We start from the raw sequence: 22455 nt of genomic DNA on the forward strand, positions 1-22455 counted from the left end.
TCCACTAACTGGATCAAATCAGTGTGATCCTGATCACAAGTGACAAGCCTGCCCTGTCTGCATAAACCTGCTACATACCCAGTTCACGAGAATCTGGCCAACGTGCTCCACTGTCCCGCCAGGCTTGGTGGCTTCTCCTATTCTCTCCAACAAATCTGAAGTGTAAGAAAGCAGAAATTCCAAGAACAAGTTTATTTAAAAATAATTCAGGGAGGAGCAAGACAGTGGTAGGGGGTTAAGAGGTGCAAACTACTATGTATGATATAAATAAGCTACAAAGACATACTGCACAGCACAGGGAATGTAGCCGTAACTTTAAATGGAGTATGATATTTAAAAATAGTAATCACTATGTTGTACACCTGAAACTAATTTTGTAAATCAAACTCTATGTCAATAAAAATTTCAAAAATATCCTGAACTAAATTAGAAGTTTAGATTTAAAATTACTTGTTGTTGCTGTTCAGAATCTTATGAAAATTAGGGAGCAGATCTTACCTTCATGCAGAGGTATGTAAGCATCCAAATCACCAAATATATGTGTGAGCTCCTCTTCTGACATAATAGACAGCTTTAACATGGGGTCGTGGTAGGCCTGTTGGAGGAGAGAAGTACATCACACACAGATCAAGCAAATAAAACACGAAGAGAGGTCTGCATGTGAATCAAGCCTGACCATGTAAAAACCAGCATGACTACTATTTTATACATAACAGAAATTAAAGTACATGTTAATCTTGAAAAACTCTTCCTGATATTCACATTTGAAGAAATGTGTCTGATAAACCTCATCTAAAATTAGTATACACCAATAGATACTCTCTACTTTTCAATTTCTAAAGGTAACACCCTTTAGAATTTGTGGAATATAAGTCTTAAAACCTATGGCACAGGAGAGAAAGTTCTTTACTGACCTTTCTTGCAAGTTTTAGGTCCTCAATTAAGTCCTGTTCCCCTCGGGACATTTCATAGATTGCCTAAAAAAATCCAGCAAACATCACAGGTCACTCCTTCCTTTCAGAAAGGAAAATTACATGCAATGGATAGTTACCATTATTTAACTGATGTTTGAACAGCGCTTTTCAAAGTGACTCAGTCTGAACACTATAATTCAGAATGGAACCTCTAATAAGAGGATGCCATACGTTTCATATTCTACCCCATCAGGGTGTTAAACCAAATGACCACCACCCTCTGCAAGTGCTGAAAACGGCTACTCAAATGCAAAAATGCAAGTCTATCTTGCCGGAGGTGTTAGTTTGCTATTCTTCCGACAAAACACATGTTTAAGAATCAGAGTCTATGTTTCATCTTATGCTAGAGCACATAAAGTCTTGCTGTGGGGTGCACACCTCTTGACGTCTGATCTCCCTGGAGGTTAGAGACTGCTTCATGCTACCATCTAACGTCTCCGACCACAGGGCGCTGCTTCTCCTCTTGGCAGGCACTGGGACTGTCGACCTGCTGGAAAACTTTTGGGCTGAAGCTGGGGATCTGCTGTCACCACGAAGGGTAAATGACTTAAAAGAAAAGAAAGAAAAGTGAATAAGAAAAAGCTTTGGAGGATACAGAAACTATTTATTTTTTCCTCAAAAAAAAAAAAAAAAAAAAAAGGACAAATTAAAAGGTTGTGGCAGTTTCTTTATGCATAAAAGTCATTTATGCCAGCTTCAATCTGACAGTATTATAAAATATTTGTCAGTCAAAATTACTTTCTGGGAATAAAAACTATCGAAGTTCTTGCTTTGCTCTAAGATGTAAACTAATATAATGAGGTTATATAAATATTGTTTTGACAATAATATTCCTTAACAGCATATTCCAAAAGAGGAAAATTATATTTAAGTATAACAGTACAAACTTGTCTGTACAGCTCAAAGAAAATGCACATTTTAGGCTTCTATAAAACATTGCCTCACTGCATTACTTGCTCCTACCTGTATTGTTTGACCAAAGCGCCTGACGGCTCCATTTCTTACAGGAGAGATTAGATTTGCCAAGGATGTGACCCGAGCTAGAGGTCGCACTCTTTTATTGCTTGGCTCCTGTGAAAACAAGAACAAGTTATACTAAACATGTGTTTAGGTATAACTATTTCACCAAGTTTGTACAAAATGTTAAGCTCTCTCAAAAGTCAGATATTTGTACAGTATATACAAGAAACATGGAACTCTGAAAGTAAATGTTGTTTCTCATTGTTAAAACATAAAGAACACTAATGAGTAATGGAAAATTAAAAAATAAATGGTACAAGAAAGGTCAAATATCTGAACATCACTGAGAACATAACATACTATCATTAAACAAAACAAAACAAAAAATCCAAAATTAAAACAAAAGAATGATACTTAAAATCCTACAGAAACTTTTAGTTTAATATTAACTTTTGAAAAATACCTTCATATTATGAAAAATCAAGCATACACAAAAGGGGAGAATTGCATAATGGATCTTGGTCTAACAACAGGTTTCATCTGTGCCCATACTGAAATATTTTACAGCAAATGCCAGACCTTCTATCATTTCACTCTTAAAATACTTCACTTAACGAACAGCCTTTAAATGAAGGTATCTGACATTGGGATGAGTCAGCTCCAAGGCAGCCAGGTCCCTGTGGTGGGAGGTGTTCAAGCATAGGTAGAACAGTGGTTAAGAGGAGGCTGAGCCTCTGGACTCAGACTGACTGGGCCCAAATCCTGGTTCTGACACTTGACAGGAAACATCCTGGGTCCCAATGTTCTCATCTGTAAAATGGAGTTAACATGAGAACGTCTCTTATAAAGGTGATATGAAGATTAAATAAGATGTTTAAAGGGTTTAGAATAGTTCTCGAAACATACTGAGTTTTATCTATTACTGACATCCTTTCTCAGGAATATTTCCACTTACTATGTAAATACTGATATTTATAAATAATTAGATCCTCTCACACATTTAATTATCAAGGAAAAATATATACAGATTGAGAAGATGTAATTATTTTACATATATTGTTTTTATAACAATAATAGTATAGCAAACACATCATTTACCAAAGATTCCAAAACCTTACAAACTGCATTTCTTTAACTTTACAGCTAGGAGAGTGGAGGCACTCCACCAGGTGACTCACACAGCTGCCTAGGTAATGAAGGTTAGATCATAAAACAGTCCTACCCTTTATAATGTCCATGGTGCGTAATTATTTGTTTGTAATTTTTGGTGCCTTTGGCAATTTGTGGCATGCTTGACAAAATTTTAATGAGGCTACAGAAGGGTACATGATGAAAAATTACACAAAACTCACAACTTAAAAATGACAGATGAAATTTTTTTCTAAAAAAACTTTGATATGACCCAAGTCATGAAAAAGAGGAAAGTGAATAAAAATAATCCCGAGAATAATTTGAGAGTAAAGTGGCAGAAAGGGTTAAAATCCTTCGGAAAGAACTTAAAAGATGGAATATCCAAACAAGCAATGAGACTTTTCAGGCTCTGAAGGTGTGGACATAGCCGTGGCCAGGAGGCTCTGCAGACAGACCACAGTCCAGGCCCCTGGGTCAGTCCTGAAGAGGTAGTGTGGCAGGCCAGCCCCCACCCCCACCCCAAGAAACTGACTCCGAAGTAAAACCGTGAGTATAAAGCCACAAGTGTGTGAATGTTAAATGAACTGAAAAAGAAACCTCCCGAGATATCTACTAAAACAACGCACTGTGTGGCTGAGGACATGTGTGAATGCCTTTACCAGACCCATCTGTGCAAGACTGAAGGGACACATGCGCGGGCAGAAGGCAGGCAGAAGGCATTCCTTTCTATTTAGTAAAGGCAGGACAAAGACGCTTCTGTGTGAACGGAGATAGAATTACCTCACAAAGTAAGATATGCCAGTGCCAAGGAGAAACAGAACAGTTGTCAGAAAGATCTGCCCACCGATTGGAAGGAGAGGTTAATTCCTCATCCTTGTTTAGAGCATAACCAATTTACTTCCTGGTAAATCATAAAGTATTTAATTTCAATTGAGAAGTCTTTGGAAAGGTGTTCTTCCCAGTGAATTTGAAAGGAAAAGTTAAGTTTAGCTGGAAGGAAAGGAATTTCTGATATCTATTTTAATACATAAAATAAAAAATTCTTATCTTTGGATCAGTCAGTACAACTACTAATTTCCTGGTAACGCAAAACTGTGATATTTAAAATGAAAACTACTGAATTTAGATAATTAAATGTAAAGATATCTAAAGCATCTTTCTGAAACTAAAACTGAAATGTGGATTCTTTCTCTGAGGGTGGTGGGGTATTATGCCAGGCAGTATATGTGTGGTATTAATATGTTCCCAGCCCTTGAGAAGCCCACCCATAATCTCCACAAAGGAGATGCCAGTCTCAGGAGTTTATCTAATCTAAAAGGTCTGGGAGGAGCGTCTGGCTAGCTCTGTCACAGAGCAAGATACTCTTGAGTCTGTACCAAAGTAGTGCTGAATCAGTACACGGAGGAGGGCCTGGGGTGAGAGGACATTTTCGTACTTTCCACACTGGCTTTTGGGATCTGAAAGTAATTTTCATGCCTCACTAAACGTTCACATGTGAAGAATGCTTGTAAGATACAACACAAACTTTTAGCATATATATTTATTATAAAACTACAGAGAATTTTAATGAATAATTCAAAAAGTATGATTGAAAGGCAAAGATTTAATACTGAATATGGCTCACTAATCTCAGGATAAACACATTTGAAAAAAATGAGAGACAACTGTTGTGGAAAAGTGTTATAGACCAGGTCACCTATAAGGTAGGGACAACAAATTGTCTGTTATGGGTTAGAATTTGGTCTGTGTGAGCTACAACCAAGAGCACTGTTTCTTGAGAGGCTGAGATGCGCCATCTAACCTACTCTGATTTCTTGTGGGGAATGCTGTGGAATCCACCCATGTCTGTCCCTCTGCAAGTGAAGGAACAGAGGGTAGGAGTCTACCTGTCTTACCAGTACCCAAATAAGGCTTTCTTCCTGGTTTTATTGTCGTGTTATTTTTGTTTTGAAGTGTTGTTAGCAACATTATGGTACATATAAGAAGCTTAAAGAATGCATACAGATACTGAGACTGTACACCCTCCTTCAAAGAGGATCTGAAAACCCAGGGGAACAATAAAGAACATAAACAAGTTTCACATGTTCAAGGAACTTTCTACTGTCGGCAACCTTTCACTAGGGCTAAAGTTCATTTGGAAAAAACCCAACACCCTCTAATATAAACTTATGTTGTTTATTTAGGTTAGCTTTTAACCAGACTATCTAGGTTCGCCAGGCAATCACATGTATTGTTATAGGGAATTTACTTGAGACCTAGAATTTAATCAATTTATTTATTTCACTAACCCAGTTGTACTTAGATTTTATGCCTTAAAATATTTTCTGGATAGCTACAAACAGAAAATTCTTAAAAACAATTTAAAGTCTTTTACTGGGATGTACCTTGTGCATAAAAGCAACAACATGGAAAAGTTCTAAGGTGAACTCTGTTTTTTGTAAAAAGTTTTTTTTTCTCCTCAGGATGTCACATAGAGGATATTTTTTTTTGGGGGGTCGTCTTTTCTAGAGTCAACCAAATCAAGACACAAAAAACCAAGTATGTGTCTAGGTTTACTCATTCGGGTTACTGGATAAATAATTTTCTCTTCTATCTGGCAAAAGCTTTAACAAGAATGAAAAGAAAAGTTATTTATAAAAAGATAAAAATGAGTTATGATCACATAGGATTTCTTCCCTTTCCTCTTAGTACTAAATAGTCAAATATAGTTATTTATTTATGGCTGTGCTGTTAAAAGCCTGATGACATTCTTGGTGTTTTTAATCTTTGGAATAAAGGTATGCTGTAACACGGTCAGTGTCTGATACCAAACAAGACTAGTTCCGCTTTAGTATTTACATGATGACCACTTTCGTGAAAACTGAAACACATAAGCCAAAACCAAACAGAAAAACGAAAACCAAAGCCAAATCATGTCTTTTAAAGATGGCAGTTATTTTAACTACCAAAGGTGTGTGTGTGAGACACACTGCGCATATTTAAAATGTATAATTACATGTTTTGATATACATACATGGCCACAAAACCATCACCTCAAAGCAGCGGCATATAGTTAACTGAATACAGGAATGATATTTCTAGTCCATCAGCAATGATAAAGTATATACCATAAAGTATATCTATTGCCGTGTGCTATATATATATAGAATGAGCACATAGCATTAACTATTAAAATTAGATAAGAGGCATAAAAGTCACTTATTTTGATAAATGTTCACAAAGACCTTAAAAAAGTACAATAACTAGGTAATTAAGGCAAGGACGGCAGAAGTACCTAAATAATGGTTCACTGGCTTAAATAATTTAACATATTTTTCTTTCTGAAGGACAAAGCCACACACAACGAACTTATTAAATGTGGAAAGAAAATTAAAAATGAACGCTGGCATTTTGTTCACTAGCATTAACTTCTAAGTAAGGGATTCCTACTTTCTGCTTACTCCACAACCCAATTCCTAAGACTGACTAGATAACAGAAATAAATGCAAGACAAAAAAACCCCCCAAAACAAAACCTAACCAAACAAAAAACTGTATTAAACATCAGAAATGTGACCAATTCAACCAAACCTAAGTATATACATTTAAAATCTTTTTCTCTTGTATAAAAGTTTGTGTACACTTAAGTAACGCTATGCATAAACACATTTCAAACTTGCATGTGAATCAAGGCCAATTTTTTTTTTTCCAAGGCCACTTTAATGCTCAGTAAGAGCAAAAGTTCAGTTTAACGTCATTCTGTTAATACGCTGTTCAAGAGGCTAAGTTTCGTGGCGTTAGAAACCTTCCCTGGGCTGTTCTCGTCCAGTCTTACCTCCTGCTCTCGGAAGGACTGGTTGTTCACGTCGAGGACTCGTATGGTCCTTTTAATGGGCAGGAGACCTCCGACCTCATCGTGCGCCACCATGCTTCCCAAATGCCCCCGCGTCCCCAGCCCGAATTCCCGGGCTCCTCCCGGCTGGGTGCTCAGCCAGCCAGCGAAGCCATCAGCTAGTCTCCGCGCGGCCGCAGCTTCTGCGGGCGCCCGCCTGGCTCGCAGCCTCCAGGCTCTGGGGGCGGGGCCCCGGGACACGTGACCGCCTTAACTGACAGCCGGGCGCACCTAGGCCTCTCCGCTTTCCCTGCCAGAGAAAAGCTATCAGGGGTTTTGGAATTTCTACAGTGAGGCCAGAGGGCAAAAGGAAACTGGGTTAATGTAAGGCTCTTCCTGATTTAAAAAGCATTCCCAGAGACAAAGGAACTGCTTATTCAGGTTACCTTTTTCGTACTTAGCTGCAGACACGGATACTTTTTCTATAAAACCCTGTTACTAAAAAATAAATTATGGACTACTTGACAACGTTCAGTTCACTTCAGTTCAGTCCCTCAGACTCTTTGCGACCCCATGAACTGCAGGACGCCAGGTTTCCCTGTCAACTCCCGGACAACTTTAAGAAAATCGTAATTCAGAGTTAAATAATGTCGATACTGAAGACAAGAGTAATTGTCCAGGGACCTCGCTTTTATTTTACATAAGTGCAATTTCTAGTCCAAAACCTTACCTCTATGAAGCAACCCTACTTCTGTTGGTTTGGCAGGCCTACAACCGAGCAGGTTTTCTTCTTTTTTGGCAGGCCTACAACCGAGCAGGTTTTCTTCGTAGACAATAAGTACTGTATTCCATTTTGAAAAGTAGAATTTTCTCTTAATTATATGGTAATTAAGCCTGCCAGGAGAAGGCAATGGCACCCTACTCCAGTACTCTTGCCTGGAAAATCCCATGGATGGAGGAGCCTGGTGGGCTGCAGTCCATGGGGTCGCTAAGAGTCAGACATGACTGAGCAACTTCACTTTCACTTTTCACTTTCATGCACTGGAGAAGGAGATGGCAACCCACTCCAGTGTTCTTGCCTGGAGAATCCCAGGGACGGGGAAGCCTGGTGGGCTGCTGTCTATGGAGTCGCACAGAGTCGGACATGACTGAAGCGACTTAGCAGCAGTAGCAGCAGCATGAGCCTGCCAATGCAGGAGACCCAAGACATGGGTTTGATCCCTGGGTCGGGAAGATCCCCTGAAGAAGGGCATTGCAACCCACGCCAGTATTCTTGCCTGGAGAATCCCATGGACAGAAGAGCCTAGAGGGCTACGGTCCATGGGGTCGCAGGAGTTGGACATGACTGAGCAACTAAGCACACATGCACTATGAATGACAGGATGCTGGTAATTTATGAAAACAATTCTTAGGATTTATTCAGTTCAGTTCAGTAGCTCAGTCATGTCCAACTCTTTGTGACGCCAGGGACTGAAGCACACCAGGCTTCCCTGTCCATCACCAACTCCTCCTGGAGCTTGCTCAAACTCATGTCCATTGAGTTGGTGATGCCATCCAACCATCTAATTCTCTGTCATCCCCTGCTCCTCCTGCCTTCAGTTGATTAGGATCAGAGAAATCTGAGGCATCTCTGTAAAGGCACTATTCTAGATGATGCAGGTGATCGAAAACAATAGGTTCCACATCCACTTCTGAAGTGCTAACAGATCATTGTGTAAAGCAAGGCCACACAGAGAGATAAGTGATGCAAGACAGCTTCTTACAAGTCCCAAAATAAGTTGTATGGCTAGTGAGGCATTCAGGAGAAGAGACCACTTCCAGAGTCTTCCCAGCTGAGAGGAGGATGGGAAAGACATTGGGGGCGGGGCTGTAAGACATTGTTTCAGGGCCTTGGAAGGTCATGTTGTGTTTTTCATAGGTCTGAGCAAGGGAAAAGTACAAGGCCTTCCCAAAGGAGCACAGGGAACAAACTCATAGCATGAGGTCACAGGCACAGATGAGCACATGGTTTTATTGAGCAGGTGAGAGAGATAAGAGGTGTGTTGTAAGGTGGGGTTTATGATGGTTTAAAACATGGCTGGAAACGTAACACAAAAATCATAGCCAGGTATCAGGAACTTTGCCTAAGGTGGGCCAGTGGGAAAAGCAAAGGACAGATGCGAGACAACATGTGCAAGACCTAGTTAGAGATTCCGACGACTGTAAAGTTAGGAGGTAACTGTTAATGCACATAAAGAAGAATCAGCTTTGAAAGGACATTCTGAGTTTCATTTTAGATATACTGAGTCTGAGGTGGTGGAAAAACATGCAAATAAAACTGAAGTTAGTAGTTGGAAATGTTGGACAAAGACTCATGAAGAGGTCAGAGAGTGGATTTAGACTGTGCAGTCAGAGACACAGGGATCAGAGTTGAAGCTCTGGGAGTGAATGAGATGCCTGGGGGAGAAAAGCTGGACAAAAAGAAAAGAGGCCCAAGGATCTAACTTTGGAGAAATGCCAAGGGAAAAAGAATTTTGCAAAAGGAACTGTCAAAAGGAAGGAAACAAAACAGGATGCCAAGGGAAGAAAAGGTGTTAATTATGGCAAAAAGGTTACGAAGGGTAAGAAAAGATTCATGTATTTACTGATTATAGGTCTAATGAAGACCTTAAGTGTGCTAGCTCAGCAGAATAAAGACAGAAGAGAAACCACAAAAGTTGAAGACTGAATCAAGCAGAACAACAGTGGGCATAGACTATAATGACAAATAATCTATAAAAAACAATATACTAAGATTTGCAGAACAGCGTTACTTCTTGCAGGGAGGAAGAATGCTGTCCTTCCATAAACACCAATGTGTTTTGCATTTAGGATCGTGTTAATAATCTGTCGGCTTTGAGACTTGGAAAGAGTAATGGCAACTGGCTATCATCAACTAATCTTTATTACCAAGTCACACCTGGGCAACATGTGCGACGCACGGGGCCTTAAGAGAGGCTGCTTGTAGTAGACAGTTCTCTGCTATACAGCATAAAAGTGGAAGCACCTTAGAGATCCTGGAATCTTGTCCCCTTATTTTACAGGTGAGAACACTGATCTGCTTAAGCCCTCGGAGCTCATAGGGTCCAGTAATCTGGTTCAATTAGTTTCATCCATTAAAAAATAGTTGCAAGGAAGGCTAATACCTTGTGGCTACTTAGTTTCATAGGGAATAAAGGACTTATGCAGAGAGGGATTGAGGAAAAAAGCTGCTAGCGTATTTTCCCAGTCTCTTACCTGACGTCTTTCTCAAGGCTCTGTTTTTCTATTTAGTTCTGATAGAGGTAAGGCCAAGGTAATTGGGGGGAAACGACTATCTCTCACTTCTCTCCTTCAGTAAGGATGTAAGGGATAAAGGTAGAAATAGCCACAAAAGCCAAGGAGGTATAGTGATAGTCCCAGTGGAAAAAAATCTCAGCTCATCAAACCTAAAATCTTAGATTCAGTTTGGATGTCCAGATTTGTGGTCTATATCCAATTAAGACAACTGTAGAGATTATCTATAAAAGCAACAGTGACCCTGGGATTCAGTTCAGTGAGCACTCTGAATGATGAGTCTGAGGGACTCTTGACTCTAACAATACTCTATTAAAATCCAATGGCTGAAAAAGGTCCCTTGTGACCGCTAACTCACCCTCCTAAGAAAACTTAAGAGGAAAATGGACAGTGGGGAAAAGAAAAGGGAAATGTGAGTCCTTATTCTGTGCTGGGAGCTTTATGCATATTATCTTGTTCACCAGACTTTATGAAGTATGTATTATTACCTTCATCTTATAGATGGAGGAAATCAGGCCTCAGAAGGTTTGAGAAACCTGTCCCAAGTTTCAGGGGTCATCAGTGGCTAGACAGGTTCGAATCTGGTCTGCTCAACTGCTGCTGCAGTGTCCCTTCCCCATGAGACAGTCTGTGTAGCACCTTCAGCTCAGTGCTCAGGCATGGCTGGTTGTCATTCTGTGAGTTAGGAGCAGAGCTGAGTTTAAAACCCAATCTTAGTCCCAGGCTAGTTTTAATAGGTAACTGCCAACAGTTTACAGGGAAGCAAACCATAGTAGAAAGATTATTTGTATTATAGGCAGGTAAATAAAAAGATAATAATGAAATTATTATTAAGCAGTTCCAGCTGCTTAAGTTTTAGAAAAAAACCCTATTTCAATCAAGTTTACTTTAATGATGTTATTAACAGCAATTTGACTTGCAACAACTGGCATTAATTGGAACACAAATTGGTTAAGTGTCCTGTCTGTGTATAAAATCTAGAATTTATAAACATAAAAACAAAATTGCATTATCTAAAAATAGTAATGCAGCTTTGTTTAAAAAAAAAAAAATCAAGTTTTTGGTAAAATTACTGTTTTCCAAAAACCAAGTGTAATGATAGCCTATGTTCATCTGTTCGCATGGTGCCTTCAATGCTTACTTTCCTAAAATTTGAATACTGTGAAGAGAAAGATGTTTTCCTTCTCTATAGACAAAGGACTATTAGCCAATTTACCTTTTTTCTCCTTTTAATGTGAAATAAGAATTCTGGAATTTAGAAATAAATTAGAGCTGAAGAATAATCATTACTTTTTTTGGGTCTAGATACTATTTGTTCTTATTTACTTTTGTCTGGAACAATAACAAGCAATTGGAAATTAGGCTAGGAAACCCTTCTTAAAGGTAAAGAAGAAAACAAAATCTAAGCTCTCTGCTGCCCTCTACAAGGGATAATGTGAAATGCAACCGCCAACCTGCTTTTCTTCAACTTTGTAAGGATCTTATATTGAGGACAATAAAATTTTTATCTTTAGCCCTTGTATAGCGCTCATGTTTTATATTGCTAAATTAAACATATTTTAAAGTTGTAGAAGTATATAAAGAGATTGCAAAGTTCACAAGATATATTTTAAGAACTTTTTATAAATATAAAAATCTATGTTCAACTTTAAAACAAGTTCAAGATTACAAAAACTACTGTACTTCACTAAAAATACTTGAGTTAAAAACAGAATTTCAAATCTTACTAAAAAAGGAAACACTGATTGAAATATTAACAAAGTGGTACTTCTGAGGAACAAGTGCTCCACAATATCTAGTAATGAGTTAAAAACAACACCAAAAAGGCGTTCACATTTGGGTGAGATGCGTATGAGAGAAGTCAGCAATGAAACTATATGTGGATCTGAAATTGTAAAACATTTGGATTAAAATTTGAGTAGTATGTCCAAGCTTTACTAAGAATTTATTTTGGGACAAGATCAACTCAGATCAGTTAATACTATGAGAAAGACTATAACCAGAATAGCTGACAGGCTAAGAAGCTTGGTATTATCAAATCCACAGTTCTCTTTGCAATGATAACCCAAGCATCAAACAGAATCAGATACTGCTGCTGTAAGTGATGACTTTTTATCTCAAGTGTACAGGATAACATTTCTTGCATCATTTAAGATGGCCTGTGCTTATGTATTAATATCATGATGTTGAGTGGGATTTCCCAAATTTTTCCCCTGAAAATCAGCTAAGGCCCAAACCCAAAGACCAACTGCACTGCTCTGAGCCAGTCCTGTGTTTTCAACTCATATCTCACTCCAGCTGCTCCTGCAGCAATGGCTCCGCCTCAGATAGCCCCTGGCCCCAGCTGCCCTGGCCCCAGCTGCGTCGCGTTCTCACCCTGGGCTTCTCAGAGGCGGAGAGAGGCATTTACACGTGGTTGCCTGGAAGTGTGAGGGATTAACATCCCTTGGGACACCCACTGACTAATGGAGCACAGAAGCTGGTGGGTAAAAGCTCCCCGGTGAGTCCCCGGAGAAGACAACTGTGTGGTGTATTTTATGTGGCTCTTTAGAAGGTCCCATAATTATACACTTGCAGTAGCTGCCTCCATGTTCCTTGGCGCCACACCTGGAACCCAACTACCTGTCCACTACCTCATGCCTCAGGCTTGGATTTCTGGAGGGACCACAGGCTGAGACACCGACACGGAGACTGGCCCTAGAGACCAGACACTCGGGATGGGAGTCTGAAACTGGTCACTCATGGATGAAGTGGTGACAAGGACCACAGGTATGGACTGGTACAGATGGAGCGGTGAAGCAATGGTATATGTAGCAGGGATGACATGGGGGCAACAAACTGTAAGGACTACTGAGTTGGCTGGCTTCTGTTAATTACTTTAAGAGACTGAAAAAGAAGATGGTAACCTTCATGTTCTCAGAAGTCATTGCAGAGGGAAGGGCAAAGTGGGAGCCCCTGAAATGTAACCCCCTACCCCTGGGCCAAGGTAAGAGACTGAAGCAATATTGCATACCGAGAGAAAACGCAGAGACAGCTATCAAATTTGGAGTAAGCAAGAGCGGTGATCTCTACTGGACCTCTGTTAAGCCTCCTGCAAGGAGGTGGTGGTTCTTTCTCTGAAGGTTCAGATTTGGGGATCTCATTTTCTTAAAAGTTAATAATGCATTGAAGGGTTACATTTTGAGTACTGGTATACTCAAACTGTATACCAATCTGCAGAGTATAATGCTATACTCTACAATTTTAGATTATACCTAATACTAAATTATATATTTTATTCTTTAATGACTATGACAGGCAAGTGGTACTTTAATACTATGAAATACTATAAAAAAGCATGAGGTAGCCCTATATATTGGAGAAGGCAATGGCACACCATTCCAGCACTCTTGCCTGGAAAATCCCATGGACGCAGGAGCTTGGTGGGCCGCAGTACATGGGGTCGCTAAGAGTCGGACACGACTGAGTGACTTCCTTCCACTTTTCACTTTCATGCATTGGAGAGGGAAATGGCAACCTACTCCAGCGTTCTTGCCTGGAGAATCCCAGGGATGGGGGAGCCTGGTGGGCTGCTGTCTCTGGGGTCGCACAGAGTGGGACACGACTGAAGCGACTTAGTAGTAGTAGTAGCCCTATATATATTTATAAGATATAAATTAAAAAAAAGCAAGCTATAGCATATGTACAGTAAACTCATATGTGTCACCATTATACACACTGTGCGAAAATAGGTAAATAAAAAGGGCCTAGAACACATAAAATAATAATTAGTTACTTCAGAGGATGGAGGTGAAAACTGGAGACTTGAAAAAGTTTTAATTTTGTACAAGGACAATGCATTTGTGTGTTATTTTCACAATGAAAAAACAGACAAAAGTATTTTAGATCACGCAGTTTAGACTCGACTGTCCCAGACCACTACTAACCTAGACTTGCTACATAAACAGAAGGATTATATTTCAGAAAATAATTTCAAGAATCCAGAATGTTGCTTCTGTTGTTTTTCATGGGAGATCAATAAATTCTTCAGCCTATCATTTATAGCCTTCAACTAAGTGGTCAATTAGCCCTCTGTACTTCATCTCTTAGTTCTTCTTCATATATTATTGGACTCTTTTCAAATCATTTGTTCATCATTATGTTAACATACTACTACTACTACTAAGTCGCTTCAGTCATGTCTGACTCTGTGCGACCCCAAAGACGGCAGCCCACCAGGCTCCCCTGTCCCTGGGATTCTCCAGGCAAGAACACCGGAGTGGGTTGCCATTTCTTTCTCCAATGCATGAAAATGAAAAGTGAAAGTGAAGTCGCTTAGTCATGTCCGACTCTTAGCGACCGCATGAACTGCAGCTCACCAGGCTCCTCTGTCCATAGGATTTTCCAGGCAAGAGTAATGGACTGGGGTGCCATTGCCTTCTCCATATGTTAACATAACTGATCTTAATTATTGGTACTTGTAGATGCCCCTTCTCTATCTGGGCTGGTTTTCCCTAGTTCACATTTGCTTTCCCAAACACCCAACTCCAAATCAAGATCTCCACAGTATCTTCTGTTACTGTTATAACTCCTCCTAATACCAATTGGGGAGAAGGCAATGGCACCCCACTCCAGTACTCTTGCCTGGAAAATCCCATGGACCGAGGAGCCTGGTGGGCTGCAGTCCATGGGGTCGCTAAGAGTCAGAGACGACTGAGCGACTTCACTTTCACTTTTCATTTTCATGCATTGGAGAAGGAAATGGCAACCCTCTCCAGTGTTCTTGCCTGGAGAATCCCAGGGACAGGGGAACCTGGTGGGCTGCCATCTATGGGGTCGCAGAGAGTCGGACATGACTGAAGTGATTTAGCAGCAGCAGCAGCAATACCAATTGGTACTTCTGCAGTCTACTGTAATCTATGCAGGTATGATTCTGTCAGAGGTTCTTGTTTCCTGTTTGTATACAGTCTTCTCTCTAAAGTTCAGTATAGTATTTGAAATATTGTGGGTACTCTAAATGTCTGTGGTATTTTTTTTTTAAATAAAAGAATAAAAGAATTTAGATCAGATCTCAGTGAATTTTGGGTATACAAAGATGATGTTCAATAAATAATTATTTCAAATTCATTCTTTCATTACTATAGTTGTACACGAATCCTTGGCTTTGGAACAAATGGAGACTGCATATCGCTGCATTATTCTCTTTGCAGCTGGGCATGTACTTAATGCAACCAAAATTTTATAAGGATTTCCTTCTTGAATATAATTCCTCAGTTTAAAGGAAGTTAACAACAGTATGTACAAATATACAACTACTGCCCTAAAATGTACTATTAATAAATTCTGAAGGGCAACAGAAGCCTGTCTTTGGCTAGTTGGTGAATATTAGTTCATAATATAATATCTGCCCTCAAAATTATAGTAATTCAAATAATTCCCATAAATTCAATGTCAATAAAAACTGCTAAAATGACATCAGGTTTAGAAGAAAGCTGAATTTCCCTTTCACCAGACTGGGGACAAAATAACACGAGGCAAAGACCATATGACCCACAAAGGCTTGGAATACCTTGTCGTCCAGGAAGAAAAGGAGGCCATTTAGCCTCTGGTTTAGCTGTGAGGTGAGGCTATCAAAAGGAATGGGGAATCAACCTGCTGTATACATTAAATTTACCCAATGTTGTACGTCAATTATATCTTACTAGAGCTGGAGGAAAAGGACATAGGAGCCATCCAGAAGCCAAAGATGGGACAATGTGAGCCCAGTAAGAGTAACAGCTAAAATGGATCAAAACACAACAAACGTGTTCACATCCATGAGTTCATAGTACTATTAAAAACAAAAATCACTAGTTACTTTTAGAGGATTTTAATGACTAAAACTCATTATTTTTGAAAACTGATAAAGGAAAGGAATCAAGCACTTGTCCAGCCTTTATTATAAAAGAGTACTCTGAGTAACCAAGGTTGATGAGAGGAATTTTCTCTTTACAGAAGTGTTCCAGTTAATAAAGAGCTGATAAAGGCACAATAGAACTATTCTGCAATGTCAATGAATAAATGAATCTAGGCAATGACAATTAATCTTTGATAATCAAGCAAATTAACCAGATTTGCTAAAATGTTGAGGGGCAGACCTGTAAAAATCTGATTTTTAGAAAATATCTGTCTTTAAAAAGTAGCAGCTCCCATCATTAAACATGATGGCAAACATATTTTAAAAAACCTCACTTAAAAATGTATAATTTTTTCATAACAATCTTTTAAAACCAAGTTTGTTAAAACCAAGGTGGTTCTGTAAAACTTCCAAGTGACAAGAGTGAAATAAGTAATTCCAAAACAGTAGTTTTGGACTTCAAAGTACAATTTTACAGAATAGGAGACATAATTTGTTTCTAAGTGTGCACTGAGCTCTGGTTGATCATACACCACACACTGGAAACCCCGGGCCACATCTGGCTTGCAGATAAGTTATTTGGCTTGCACAGTTGTTAGAAAAAATCTGATCCAACATTTAAAATTTAGGATTTCATACAAAACCCCAGATTTGGGGATAAGGCACAGGAGAAGCTGCCTCTCAGAGGAGGGACACGTGCTCTCCCATCCATCAGCCACCCCCATTCCTCTGCACAGATGACAGGCCTGGTCTCCTCAGGTACAGGAGCATGTGGTCACTACTGTTTTGAGTGACATTTTCTGCTCATTCTTCACAGAGAAGTAGAACAGAAAAAGGAGGGTATCTGTAAGAGCCAATACTACTCAGTTCTGCACTTAGAAAATCCAAAATGCAAAAAACTCAGCATTCGCTATTTTTATAGCACAGAAATTAAGTGCTATCTGCATATTCTTAAAAGCTTTTCTTTGCTAGAGCATAAGGCTTACCTTCAGATCAAGGCTGCTAAGGCTTACGACATCATCATCTTTCTCTCTTCGTTTTCTTTTCTATAAAAAAAGGAAAAGATTTCATTCTTATATAGAAGGAAAATCACTTTTAAAAAGTGAAGCCTTAGGCTGTATTCATAAGAAAGTTATTTTTATGAGGGATACTCATAATTTATCACTGCTGCTGCTGCTAAGTCACTTCAGTCATGTCTGACTCTGTGCAACCCCATAGAGGGCAGCCCACCAGGCTGCCCCATCCCTGGGATTGCCCAGGCAAGCACACTGGAGTGGGTTGCCATTTCCTTCTCCAATGCATGAAAGTGAAAAGTGAAAGTGAAGTCGCTCAGTTGTGTCTGACTCTTCGCGACCCCATGGACTACAGCCTACCAGGCTCTTCTGCCCATGGGATTTTCCAGACAAGAGTACTGGAGTGGGTTGCCACTGCCTTCTCTGATAATTTATCACTAGCACATACTATATACTTTCTAAAAAGTTCCCTCAGATTGAATTATCTGGTGTGAAGTGATTCCACTCTACTAAAAAACTTATCTAAAGTTTTCCAGAACAGAACTCTTATGTAAGTCAAGCCTATACTTGTTAGAGAAAAAGTAAAATATATTTTATATATACAGGCAGAAATATTTTTAAAAAGGAACACATTTTATTTATTCTATGAGGGGGTGATTTCACTGGGAAAGAAATATCCTTTTTTCCTGGTCCAAGTAATTAAGGTTTGTTGCCCAAAGCAGGACTTTTCAGCTGGAGGAACATGCACGTACCTAAAGAACCTCCAGTAATCATTACCACCTTCCTTCAGCCCTACAAGTGCCAGCAGTGACCCAACTGTGTATATAGCTTTAACTTCTAGTCCTTAGTCAATATTGCTGGGAAAGATTGAAAGCAAAAGAAGAGGGAGGCAGAGGATGAGATGGTTGGATGGTATCACCAACTCAATGGACATGAACTTGGGCTAACTTTGGGAGATGATGAGGAATAGGGAGTCCATAGGGTTACAGAGTCAGACATGACTTAGCGACTGAACAACAACAAAGTCAATACTGAAAAAGAATCCTTAAGTAACATTTCTTCTGTATCTCAAAATAATTTTCTGATTAAATATGACACAGCCCAGCTCCTGTGAACTCTCAACACTGAGCAGCCAGGACCTGGCCACCCCACAGAAGAGGAACTAGGAGAACAGAATCTACACTGCGCAGGATGGGGACAACTGAGAAAAGGAAAGATAAAGTCCAGGTAGAAGTGGGGGAAATACATGGAAGGGAACATGGCTAGCACTTTATCATCATGTATGTTGCTAGTGGTAGGTCTCAGGCTAAGTACAATGTTCTAGTCTATATTCTCACCTTGGTTTGCCAAGACTTTTACCATGATTGGGTGTTGACTTTACTTTTCCACTCTTACTTCTCTTCCTCTTTTCTTCAGTTCACTCTATTGTTCTTCTCCTCACCCCTTGAGTTAGATGCTTAATTTTTGATCTTTTCCTTTCAACTATGTATTTAAAAAGTAATAAATCTCCCTCTTAAGTTTTCTTAATCATATTCCAAAAGTGTTAATACATGAACCATGAGATATTTCTTTTGTCATGGAGACCTCTATAGAAGTGTTTTCACAAGTGAGATGCACCTATCTCAGAGAAAATGCAAGATATCTTTCCTGGAGTACAGGAGTAAAATATTATAACTTCATTTCTATGTATTTCTTACTCCTTAAAGTGAGCTACTAAAATTTAATATACAGATGACAAGCTCATCATCACTCACATTTTCCAATGTGAGTTAAAGACAATGATAATCTAATCAGATCCAATTCAGAAGTCAGTCCCCAGATGTGAAATTATTCTGGCTATCTGAAATACACATTTACGTCCACTCTCATTAACCTCACCCTGAGTATTATGTTTTGATACACTAAAATATCAAATTAAATACAAGAGAATAGAATACAAATGAAGCATGTATTATTGGACCATCATAATACATGCACACAGGTAAAGTTTGGCATACTAGAAGCAGAACCATTTTTTCTATTTCCCCCAAATAAGAAAAGCATAAGAATCATGCTCTCTTTGTACATATTTTATTTATATGAGTATTATGAAGCAATGAGGTTTTAATTATTTAAATTAGTTTTTAATTATTAAAAAACTCCAATTTTCTGGTGTTAGTTTCCATAAGGTTGGATGCCTTTGGAAGTCTCCTAAAAATAATGAAGCAGTCCCTCTATACTAAGATTATTAATAAGAGAAATAATTCATTTGTCATATGTATTACCTACAATCATTTTTATATTTTTCAACAAAGGAGAAGCCTGTCAGAGTATGTACATAAAAATATTAATATATTCATGTTTCATAATATATTAATTTTAACACTGGTAGAAATAAGAGAAAGAATTGAATAAAGATGAATAGATCCAATACTTTTCAAAATATATTTTGCATTTAACTGAAATAAAAATTTCAGTCTGTTAGCAGAGAAGAGTTAAATTAGGCTGGCAAAGACAGTGACACAAACTCTGTACCTTAAGACTTTCAGAGATGCATAGACAACTAGACTGAAGGACAGCCAGGAATTATTTCTATCTAATGTCTTGAAATAAAAACCCAGGTGTCTACTCACCAAAGTGAAATCCCAATGGGGGCCAGGTGTTAAAAATGTGAAGGAGCTACCTCTCCGAAGGGAGTGTCTGTTAACAGAAAATTCAAATACATTGAGAGGAACTTCAGTAAAATTAAGCATTAACAGGTAAAAAGCTATCTTTTTCGTAGTTTCAAAACTCTTCAAAGTAGCCTAATTAATCAGAATTAAGAGGGAGAGTATTTAAAAACAAAACAAAACAACCCACAAAAACCAAAATCCAAAAAAATCAGGGTAGGGTTCTAGTCACTTCCGGAAATTTTCAGGAACATTACAAAAGTGAAAAAGCCTTTATAAAACTAGTAGACAGATTAAACTAATTCACCAAAACAAGCAGAGTTTATTTTAGAAACATATACATGGCTCAATGATATGAAATATATTTTATATATTTCACTAATAGGTTAAGAAAACAGTAAATGATGCAACAAATTACTTGATAAAATTCAGCATTCATGTTTAATATTTTAAAAATAATAGTAAAAAACATAATAAACAAAAGTTAAATGAATTTATTTTGTATTTTATGTGTAAATCTCTTCCATGTACTGATTGTTTTTTTTTTAGTGTTATAACTTAAATAAACCAAATAAAAAGCTTTGAATAACTATATCTGAGACAAAGGTCTCAAGTAAGGTTAAAATTTGACAAGGATTTTGTTCTTTACTACTAAGTGACACGGGCTTCCCTGGACAGAGGAGCCTGGTAGGCTCAGTCCATGAGTCGGGCACAACTTAGCGACTGACCAATCCTGCCTTCAATCTTTCCCAGCATCAGGGTCTTTTCTTATGAGTCACCTCTTCACATCAGGTGGCCAAAGTATTGGAGCTTCAGCTTCAGTTCTTCCAATGAATATTCAGGATTGATTTCCTTTAGGATTACTGGTTTGTTCTCCTTGCAGTCCAAGGGACTCTCAAGAGTCTTCTCCAATACCACAGTTTAAAAGCATCAATTCTTCGGCATTCAGCCTTCTTTATGGTCCAACTCTCACATCTATACATGACTATAGGAAAAACCATAGCTTTGACTATATGGACCTTTGTCGGCAAAGTAATGTCTCTGCTTTTTAATGTGCTGTCTTAGGTTTGTCAAACATGTAGAAAATCACAAAACATAGGTAGTGCAGAAATGTTTATAAACGATGTACACATGTTCAGTCACTCAAGTTGTGTCTGACTGACTCTTTATGACCCTGTGGACTGTAGCCTGCCAGGCTCCTCTATCCATGGGATTTTTCAGGTAAGAATACTGGAGTGGGTTGCTGCTATTTCCTCCTCCAGGGGATCTTCCTGACATAGGGATTGAACCCGAATCTCCTGCTCTTTACCACTGAGCCACCTGGGAAGCCCTTATAAACTACATTTATGAGAAAAGCAAAGGTTATTAATTCAGAGCTTGCTACAGCAAGGGAGCTGGCCACCATCACTGGTGTTTAGGGAGACTGAAAGGCAGGCTGGGGAATGAGCAACAAGGGAAGGCTTCAGGTGTGTTCTGACTGGAGGCTGTCAGCAGGGGGAAGGTGCAGGCAAGCTAAGTGGGACTGGGGCTCCTGTGTGATTTACTGGGTGCAGATAGGATTTGCTTGAGTTGGTTTTAAGTTGGAAGTGAAGTGTTAGTCGCTCAGTCATGTCTGACTCTTTGTGGCCCCATGGACTATAGCCCTCCAGGATCCTCTGTCCATGGGATTTCCCAGGCAAGAACAACTGGAGTGGCTTGCCATTCCCTTCTCCAGGGGATATTCCTGACTCAGGGATCGAACCCAGGTGTCCTGCGTTGGAGGGAGATTCTTAATTTGGAACCAAAGACAAAAACTGGGGAAGCTGGCTGTTGCTGATCAAGTCTTGGCCATTTGGGCAAGCAATAACAGAAGTTATTGCTTAGCTCCTGCACTGTCAGGCCACTGTCCACTTGTGTACTCTGTCTCTCACCTTCATTCTCAGTCACTGTTTAAGTTACAGAAACACCACAGATGGCGGTTATTTCTATAAACATTTACAAGCTTAAATCAAACACAGGCTTTTGTAGTTTTCTAAGCTAAATATAAAGCAGAAGTTTGTTTATTTTTGACAAGGAGCACAAGTGAAAATGGCTACAAGGAGAAAGAGGACAGCAAAATGGCTTTGCAGAAGAATTAATACTGCTGCTGCTAAGTCGCTTCAGTTGTGTCTGACTCTGTGCGACCCCACAGACAGCAGCCCACCAGGCCCCCCCCGTCCCTGGGATTCTCCAGGCAAGAGTACTGGAGTGGGTTGCCATTGCCTTCTCTGAACTGTAAAACTGGAGCAAAGAGAAATCGCAATCAGCAAAGCATATAAGAGCCAGGCAGGCTCTGTGGGGAAAGGGAAAGGCACAAGTGAAGCAGGGGGTGAAATGAATTATATACAGGAAACTGCAAGTAGCTCTTTATGTTTGAGCATCAAAAGAAATAAAACAGGGCTTGATCATGATAAAAGGCCTCATGTACAGCCCTTAAAAATATGAACTTGATCTTGAATATGTATGGCAGCTGTCGGCAATTGAGTTCTAAGGAACAAGAAGGCTGAGTTGGAAGAAGGCAGCACTGGTCAGGAGGTTGGTTAAGAGGCAGTTCTGATACTGCTGACAACAGATGGCGAGGGGCGGAGGGACAGCAGCAACGGCAGAGTAGTGAGGTGACTAGAAAGGGCTCAAGGTCCGGTTGGAGAACTCTCCCTTCTTCCCAAGGCCTGTTCAGTTCCTGGGAAGGGTCCTGACACAGTGAAATAGGATACCACTAATGATAATTAGAA

The 22455-nt window shown here is 39.3% G+C and overlaps 1 protein-coding gene across 2 annotated transcripts in view; it reads right to left on the reverse strand.

Annotated features, from left to right (window-relative positions):
• The window catches only part of NET1 (neuroepithelial cell transforming 1), a 35890-nt gene that overhangs the window by 4686 nt on the left and 8749 nt on the right, over positions 1 to 22455 (reverse strand). The window contains exons 2-8 of one of the 2 annotated variants that reach the window (XM_055544154.1): positions 19670 to 19736; positions 17031 to 17090; positions 1938 to 2045; positions 1353 to 1520; positions 915 to 977; positions 499 to 595; positions 79 to 155 (exon numbers count right to left, since the gene is read on the reverse strand). In XM_055544154.1, the coding sequence (XP_055400129.1) occupies positions 79 to 155; positions 499 to 595; positions 915 to 977; positions 1353 to 1520; positions 1938 to 2045; positions 17031 to 17090; positions 19670 to 19736 (640 nt within the window). Of the gene's footprint in view, positions 1 to 78; positions 156 to 498; positions 596 to 914; positions 978 to 1352; positions 1521 to 1937; positions 2046 to 6878; positions 7090 to 17030; positions 17091 to 19669; positions 19737 to 22455 lie in introns of those variants that run through there. The other variant, XM_055544155.1, reaches the window with a different exon arrangement.

Source organism: Bubalus kerabau, chromosome 13 (genome assembly GCF_029407905.1).
Source record: "Bubalus kerabau isolate K-KA32 ecotype Philippines breed swamp buffalo chromosome 13, PCC_UOA_SB_1v2, whole genome shotgun sequence".
Classification (NCBI taxonomy): domain Eukaryota; kingdom Metazoa; phylum Chordata; class Mammalia; order Artiodactyla; family Bovidae; genus Bubalus; species Bubalus kerabau.